This window comes from Tiliqua scincoides, chromosome 3 (genome assembly GCF_035046505.1).
Source record: "Tiliqua scincoides isolate rTilSci1 chromosome 3, rTilSci1.hap2, whole genome shotgun sequence".
NCBI lineage: Eukaryota > Metazoa > Chordata > Lepidosauria > Squamata > Scincidae > Tiliqua > Tiliqua scincoides.
The window spans coordinates 15,083,102-15,092,165 of NC_089823.1; the positions used below are offsets into that span (position 1 = coordinate 15,083,102).

General features: G+C 46.2%; 1 protein-coding gene across 2 annotated transcripts in view; it reads right to left on the minus strand.

The window, feature by feature from the left end:
• Positions 1–3,048, minus strand: part of MAML2 (mastermind like transcriptional coactivator 2) — a 201,478-nt gene extending 198,430 nt beyond the window's left edge. For both annotated transcript variants that reach the window (XM_066620208.1, XM_066620207.1), the window contains exon 1: positions 2,438–3,048. In XM_066620208.1, coding sequence (XP_066476305.1) covers positions 2,438–2,902 — 465 coding nt within the window. In that variant the 5' untranslated portion in view covers positions 2,903–3,048. The remainder of the gene's footprint in view (positions 1–2,437) is intronic.
• Between the last annotated feature and the right edge of the window lie 6,016 nt (positions 3,049–9,064).

Sequence of the window (9,064 nt, forward strand, 5' to 3'; positions counted from 1 at the left end):
TGTTCTAAAGCAGTGGTTCCCAAAGTGGTGTGCCTCGACCCACCAGGGGAACTGGAAGCAGGACATTCCCCCTTAAGGGGAGTGGCCCTGAGGGATGGCAGCAACAGCACCACAGTGATTGTGCCACTGTCAATGCCCTCCTCCCTGCTCCTGCAAACACTTGATTCCCAACTCCCTTTGTAAGAGTTTGGGAATTGCTGTTCTAAAGACATGCCAAGGTGTGTTTTATTTTTTTAATCTCTTGCACCTTTTCTTCCCCCTGCCTGCTTACATACTGAACAAATAATGAATAAATGCCAATTAACAGATGAATAAATGCCAATTTCAGGAAAGCTTTGCTGATAAGTTCTTGCAAGTTCCTAGACATTCTTCACTGGCTTGCCTGTGCCCATATATATATCATTTTCTCCGTTGTTTAATGGAAAAATAAAACAAATATGCCAACATCCAAACACTGCATCTGGTACTTATTACCAACAGAGAAAGTGGCACAACCTGCACCATAGCATATGACTGGGACCTGGTAGTCATGTGCTTGCCAGCTTGTGGTGCCAGGTGATCACTCACCAAACCAAAGGAATCCACAGGCTGTCCTGGTACTACCACCACAATATGGCAGGGAAGCATTAGTATGGCTCTGGAAGAACTTCTCCCTGGTATGCTTAAAGGCTTAGCACTCTTAAAGTATGTAGAACAAAGTAATTGCATACTCTTCCCCTGTTTACCTCACCTCCACGTCCTTCCCCTTCACCTGGTCTCTTCCTGAGTCAAGTCTTACATTACAAGTTGCTTGGGACAGGGATCTGTCATTTTATATGTGCACTGATGGTGTACATAAGCAAGCAGCTCTTAACATCTCTGATCAAACAGCACATACCCGAAGCCTCATATGCATGAAATGCCCCTTTACATCCAGCGCATAGACCTACATATCCATGCATGCACCGCTAGTACGCCATTCACCCAGTATCCACATTCATGTGGCAGGTACTCAGTGGCGCCATGTAACAAGTAACAAGTAACCCTTGTTACTTGCACCCATTGTGAACAGCAAATGCAATAGTACCACTTTGCACATTTGATGGAAAAGCAATGCAGAAATATCAAAACTCAAGCAGCAGACAAACCAGCCTCGTGAACAATACACGGCATTCTGATAGCCAGTACCCTTGACTCTGATGCACCCGAGCCTGGTCAGTGGCCATGACTGTCTTCTGTGCTCACTCTCAACCCAGGCCAATGGCACACAAAGCCCAGTCACATTCCTAAGACCTGTCAGCTCCTCCCAGATTCATCCCATAGTGTCTAAATCTCCAGTGGTACTTGCCTCTCTCAGGGTGTCTAAATACCGAACTCTTTTGACACCTTTATGTGCTGTTGTTCCTAGAGTTCCCATTCTTCTGGCCCACCCCCCTAACAGAGGGTCTGTGAAGCATCACAGCCAGAAATCTAACAGGTGCAGATTGCCACGGCATGGAGATGCAAAAAGAAGCTCAAACATATCAGATCAGCTGAGGGGCCAGTCTCCTGTTTCCAATGGTGAACAGCCAGATCTATCTGAGAAATGTACACAAGGCAACAGCTCTCTCTGATTGAACACTACCTGCACTTGCTATTCAGAATTTGGAGGTGCCATTTAGCTATCATCAAAGCCTCTGCTAGACCTGAATTTCTCTAAACATCTAAGCTATAAGAAAAATTTGCCCTGCTTGCCAAATATCTTCCTGCCCTGAATGTGTCAAGCACAGAACCACTGTCAGGAAAAAATGCTGGGAAGCCAGTTTCTTCCTCTTCTGTTCCCTGGGCCCATTTATCCGTTTCGGTTTGGTTGCAACACCCTTTGAAAGTCTGGAGACCCAAGTCTGACCTCTTGAGATAAGGCAGAATTAGGGTGGTCAATCTTTTACTAGCCCTTCTCCTGCCTCATTCACAGAAGAACTGATTTGCAGAAATTTAAGCAAGTGACAGTTTTCCTGGCATGGAGAAAAAGCAAGGCAGAGCAACCTCAGTGTGTGGCTTTAAGACAAGCCATCATCTTCTCAACCTTTCACCCGCAAATGCTGGGGGAAATAAAATACTGGCTTACCTTACAGGGCTGCTGTAAGGACTACTGCCCTTACTTCTCTCCTGTGTTTTGGAGGAAGGGCACTGTCCTCTTGGATTTTGTTAAGTGCTGTGCACACCGTGGGTGCTATAATGATAATAAGATCGTTCAAAGCACAGGAGCAGGGCTAATTAAAATGTTGGCAGCCCGAGACAGGATAAGGTGGAGAGAAATGATATTCTCCATCCCTTCCAGGTTGTGTGCTGTGCCTCGATCATCCCCATCAAGCAGGAACCCCTCCTTGTGGGCAGGTCAGGTGCAAAGCTGGGATCCAAACTAATTATTGTTCTAATAGGAAATGAAATGGAAATGTTAGAATAGGACATGACTCACCGCAATGTGGGCCGGGCTCCTGTGCTCCCCTCCAGCCACAATGCTCTGCTGCTCCCCATTGATCCCATTCCGGCCACCAGAAGTTCCATTGCTCAGAAGTGGTGGATGAAAGTAGTCTGCGGGTGGGGGTGCTGCAGCATTGGCCGGGGGAGCCGAAGCGGTGTTGTTGCCCCCAGCAGCTGCCGCCGCTGTTGCCGCCTTGCTGTGCTTGCTTCCCTTCCGTGCTGCCTGGCCGTGCTGCACCAGGTTGAGCAGCTGCAAGGTGCTCTCCCGCTCCCGGTCCGAGCTCTCTGCCCTGCCACGCTCGTAGCGCCCCTCGCAGCTCAGGTGGTGCTGGCGGCAGATGGCGATGCGAGCTCGCAACCTCTCCACAATGGCACTGTGCACCCGGGGTGGTGTTGCCGCAGCTAAAGAGCCTCCTCCTCCCAGGAGACCCGGAGCTTGAGGGGGAGCCGTGTCCCCCATGTCAATGGCCCACACTGCTGTGGCTCCTCCCAACTTGCGCACTTGGGTCTTTTGCAAAGCCGAGGCAGAGGCTGTCACTGCCACATGAATGGGCCGGGTCAGAAGCTCTCCAGGGAGAAGCTGTGGATCTGAATTTCTGCAGGCAGCCGAAAAGATGTGCCCCTTCCTCCTTATGAATTCCTAAACAATCACCCAAGGAAGGCAGGGGAGTTGGACAGATTTAGTGCAGGAGGTCAGAGAAACTGATCACCATCCAGTCCATATCTGTGAGCCAATAAATGCCACAGCAGGTCTTACAGAAAGGAAACTGACCAGGATCCATTAGAGGGCAGCTAGCAATGAACATTTAAAAGCACAGTGGAGCAATGGATCAGGGTGGGGTGGCAGGGTTAAAACTCCCCCCCCCACGAGTGTTAATAGAAGGCTCTGTAAGATGGTTATTTCAAATTTCTGAGCAATTTTTTTTAAAGCAAGTGAACTTTTTCTTTCTTTTTTCTTTTTTTTTAAAAAGTAGACTTATCAGAGAAGTGAAGAGATACTTTTTAACCCCCCCACAAAAGGCGAGAGAGGAATGAATTAACAAAGAATCAAAGACTTCCTCTCACAGGAGTGCCATCGATCAGGTTGAAATCTGGTGGGGGGGGGGTTGTTTAAAGAAAAGGGAGACTTTTAAAAGAGAAACATTTGCATGGAAAAGGAATCCTGGAGATGGATGACACGAGGTTCCTGAGGCTTAAAAAAACACAAAACTTGCTTGCAAGTCTGAAATTGAATGTGCAAATAAAGAGGGGAATAGGAAGGGACGGAGGGAGGGGGCAGACTCTGAGTTTAAATATTTGGTGTTTTCTGCTCGCTCGCTCTCTCCTGGATCTTTCTTTGAATCCCTTGAGATCTGCTGCTAGATTGTAGCTCCTTAAATTAAATGTGTAACAAAAATCCAGCAGAGGGATATTGCCCCCTTCACAGTGTCAGTAAGTTGCCTCCCAAGGAAACCAGAGAGAGGGGGACCCAAAAAAATGGTATCAAGGATTTCTCCCTCCCCTGGTAAATGAAAAGGCAAGCTTGGATCTCGATGCCAAGAGGTCTTGCAACATCCTGGGGTTCCTTGGACTTCCAGAAGGTCAGGGCAGCACCCAGAACGGAGAGTAAAAGGGCTGGGGAAAAAATTAAAGACCCCACAAATTGCAGCTCTGCAATTTGCAAACGATGGGGGTGAAACTTACAAACTTCAAGCTCTCTGCCTGCAGCCCAGTCCCAGCCAGCGTGCTTGTAGATCCCATTCCTCCTCCTCTTCCCAGGCGAGGGTCGCAGAGTTCTTGCAGAGCAGGACCCCCAAAGGCAGATGCTGCCCCAGTGGAGCGCTGCAAAGTCCCTTGCTCGTGCTCAAGCCGCCAGGCTGCTACCAGGGAGCCTTGCCTCCAGATACACAGGATCTCATTGTGCTCGCCTTGCAACCAGGGAGAGGAGCCGCAGCCACCAACACCAGAGGCTTTTTCTGCTGGCGGAAGCCTGGCTGGCATCGATGCTCTGGAAAAAAAAATCCCCGCACCAGAAACGTAGGGCGCAGAGCCCCCTAGTGGCACCACGCCTGCCTTGCAGGTCTGCTTTCCTTTGATCGAGGACAAGTTTCCCACGCTACCTTCTTGCCTCTGCAAAGTCACAATCGCACCAACATAAGCACCTGTGCAAAGCCCCACTGGATCAGGCCAAAGGCCCATCTAGTCCAGCTTTCTGTATCTCACAGCGGACAACCACATGCCTCTGGAGCACACAAGATAACAAGAGACCTGCTTCCTGGCGCTACTTCCTTGAATCTGGCATTTTAAGGTACCCTACTTCTAAAACCAGGAGGTTGCACAAACCCATCATGGTTTGTAACCTGTGATGGACTTTTTCTACAGAAATTTGTCCAATCCCCTCTGGCATCCAGAACAGATGCCATCACCACATCCTGTGGCAAGGAGTGTTAGGAGAGTTAGGACAGACAAAAGAAAATATTTCTTTACCCAGCGTGTAATTAGACTGTGGAACTCCTTGCCACAGGAAGTAGTGATGGCATTTTGCCTAGATACCTTTAAGAAGGAATTGGACAAACTTCTGGAGGAAAGGTTCATCATGGGTTACAGGCCATAGTAGCTATGTGCAAGCTCCTGGTTTTAGAGGCAGACTGCCTCTGATTGCCAGATGCAGGGGAGGGCACTAGGATGCAGGTTGTGTCTGTTGTCTTGTGTGCTCCCTGGGGCATTTGGTGGGCCGCTGTGAGATACAGGAAGCTGGACTAGATGGGCCTTTGGCCTCATCCAGTGGGGCTCTTCTTATGTTCTTAAGGAGTTCCACAGACCAATGACACACTGGGTAAAGAAATATTTTATTTTGTCTGTCCCAACTCCCCAAACACTCAGTTTTAGTGGATGTCCCCTGGTTCTGGTGTTTCCTGGGAAGGAAAAGAACATCCCTCTATCCATCCCCTGCATAATTTTGTATGCTGTATAGCTTTGTATTTTTTGGGGGGAGGGGGGAGGACTGTATAATCAGGGCAATTGCCCTCTGCTTGTATGCACTAGTTGGGTGTGTGGATCAGGCCTTTTTTGCCACAAAGGCGGAGCGGGGGGGGGAGATGTCTCTTGAAAGAAAGGCATTGTTCATACACTCAACAGTACTTGAGTGTATGGACATCCACTAAAATTGAGTGTTGGGAGAGTTAGAACAGACAGAAGAAAATATTACTTAGCTGAGCATGCCATTAATCTGTGGAACTCCTTGCCACAAGATGGCTAAGATACCTTAAAAGAAGGTTGAACAGATTCCTGGAGGAAAAGTCCAATACAGGTTACAAGCCATGATGGGTATGTGTAACCTCCTGGTTTTAGAAGCAGGCTACCTCAGAATAAAGGGAAGGCACCAGGATGTAGGTCTCTTGTCTTTGTATGCCCCTGGAGGCATATGGTGAGCCACTATGAGATACAGGAAGCTGGACTAGATAGGCCTTTGATCCAGCAGGGCTATTCTTATGTTCCTACTTTATTATTATTATTATCATCATCATCAAGCAATATATATATTATCACAAATATATTAAGAGCAATTCTCCATGGCCTCACTTCTGTTTATGTTTAGGGTGGAAGCAGATATGAATTATACTAAGTTTTCTATCATGTAGAACAAAGCCCCCTCCAGCAGTTTACCTCTCCTAGCCCTTCCATATTGCTTTTTGCACCAATTTTTTTTTGGGGGGGGGGGGCGGTGTGGAAGAAGGACTGCATCATCAGGGGAAATTACCCTCCGCTTTCCACATGGAAAAAAACACCTGATTTTTCACACACTGAGACAAAAAATTGATTTTTATGGATATAGGGAGAAAGAATGGGGATGGGGGCTTCAAGATAATATCCAGCCTTTGGGTTTTTCACTCTGGAAAGGGTCTGAAAAAGATATTTGTATTTCATAATGCAGTACAAAAAGCACCAGGGTGCATTCCGTACCCTTTTATATGCAGGACAGGGAAGGCACTAGGCAGCCGGACTCTGGGAAACAACAGGTATTTCCAATTATTTTATAATTACACAGTAATAGTGTATATGAAAAAGCAGTAGGATTTCTCGCCTGCTGTTCAACTCACCTCTCCAAAGTGGCTTGCGCTATTAAGAAACAACAGAGAATATCCACCTTTCACTTTAAGCAAAACCACAATTCAGTAGAAGTGAGCGGACATGGGATATCTATCTCCTGCTGTTAGGGTGCAAGCCTACATATTGGGGAGTAAAGCCCTGTTGAATACAGTGGGACTTCTGAGTAAACCGGAAGAGGATTTTGCTATAGTGGTTCCCAAACTGTGGGTCAGGAGCCACTGGTGGGTCACAACCTGCTTTTTGATCACCAAAAGGTGATGGAAAGATCAGATAACTAATTGCTTCAAGCCCTGAGGCTATTAAAAATCAAATATTGTAGCTGCTAATTGCAAAGAGCTCAGTTCTGGCAGTTTGCAAGATAGCTGCTAATTGCCCTGCATGGTGCTGTGCTCCTGAAGTCTGCAAACATGCCTAAATATAGGGAGATAAATGTTGGAGGGTCTTTTTTCTGGTTATTATTACTTATAAATTATTTCTAGATCTCCTTTTTTAAAAGTCTGGTAAGCCTAGGTGGGTCCTGATAGAGTGTTGTTTTAAAAAAAATGGGTCCTGGTGCTAAAAAGTTTGGAAACAACTGTGTTAAAGCAATAGATCCTAGGTGGATGAGAGTGCAGGATGGGTGAAGCAAGAGCAGGCATCTGCTGCCTTCACCTTCTTGGGGGGGAGAAGGTTTATGTATGCCACTCAGTATCAGCTATTGGAAAGCAAGGGCAGGAAAGGGCTATGCCTTATAGTCTTGCTTGTGTGCTTCCCAGAAGCATCTGCTCAACCACTGAAGGAAACAGGATGCTGGATTACATGGACCTTTGCTCTGATCCAGCAGGATGGATCTTCTGTATTTTGAAGGGGAGGGCTCCAGGCACTTACAGTGTGTGAGAATGCTATAAAATGGGGGGGAGCATATAGTCTTGTGTATACTCATGCCGCAGGAACCACTTTGCCTATGCTGCGCAAGACATAGGTGCCTATTCGGTCCTCACACCAGAAAACCTACCCATAGGATCCGTATAATTTCATACACTCAAATTACTTCCCTGCAAAAAATTTCAGCTTGTATGAAGCCAAGCAGATCTTATCAGGTGGTGGTGGACAGCCTTGGCAAGGTAACTGAATTAAGGATGGCCACTTAACTTCCTTTTTAGAGAACATTAACACACATCTCCCAATGAAGTCACTTTCAGCAAACAACATTCTTCTACTACAATTTAAATGCTACAAAAGCTACACAGTAAGCTTTTTCCCCTCCCCCTTTCAAACGTGGAGATTATTTTTGGTGATACAACCCCAAATAAAGCAGTTTATAAAACAGTCAAATGAATTTGACTCCCAGAACTACACTGAAGCATTCAAATTAACTTCTAAATAAGCATTTGATACATTTTTTAAAACTATATTTTCTGGTGGTCGTTTGGTCCTGATGCTTGTCACGTATTTTCAAACATTGCATTTCAACTGTAATGTGATCTCCTGCATTCCTGTTTAACTTTATTATGGGAGACTGCCAACACCAGGAAGTATTTACTGAGTAGTGATGCTGCTGATTGGGGCTACAGCATTTTACACTTTTCACCCTTTGGGCCTGTTCAGAGTTACACTTTTAAAAAAGTATTTTCCAAAATGGGAGATGGAGCTGTCTCTCTCTCTCTCTCCATCTGTCACGTCTATGTTAATGATCAGGTCCAATTATGAAAGGGGGCAGAAAAACGCTCTTTCAGTCTAGTCTTCAGGTTCATCTTCAGCGAGGCACATCTTTCTACAAGCCTACACAATTTGTGATCATCCAAGACAACACAGCACATTAGCTGATTGTTATTGCTTGCCCAGGACCACAAAAGCAACTAGCAGACCACAGTACACAGCTATTTGTGTTCACCTTGGCAGTTCATAAGCTGTGAAGGTCTGTCCCAAGGAAGTCAAGGGGCACTTGTGAAGGAAAGAGTAAGCTCTTCTTTTATCATTTGCACACTAGTTTTGTGCGCCAGTCTTGAGGGAGTTTGCAGGTGAACTGCCAGGTCATCTCAATTAAAGTTATGTCCTTTTTAAAATTTGTTGGCTAGCTAGGCTTACAGGTCAGTGGACAGCCTCTTTTTGAGCACCACAGTCCTGACTCTCTAGGGACAGGTCAACTACACATAGTACTGGGAAGCAGTTTAAAATGGCAACAAGAGGCAGGGGAAAAAGCAGATGAGAAAACAGGTGGAATGAAATTATGCAGATATACCTGAAATGGGAAAGATCACAATAGAAGTGAGAACCTATGGCACAAACAGCCTCAGTGTCACTGAGAGAAGCCTGAACATTGCAGAGGGTGGCTTGCTCTCAAAAAGTGCAAAAACTCCCAGGCTCATACCACTGAAGGAAATTTGATTCACCTCATTGTAGCTTCCTTATACATAACAGGCCTCTGTTTAGCAAGGGTAAATATGGGTGTGGTTTTTGTACATCAGAACGCACCTTCTTCAAACACAGCAGAGCACAGCAGAGTTGTAAACCTCACCAGAACAGTAAAGAAAATAAAACCACAATAGTTAAG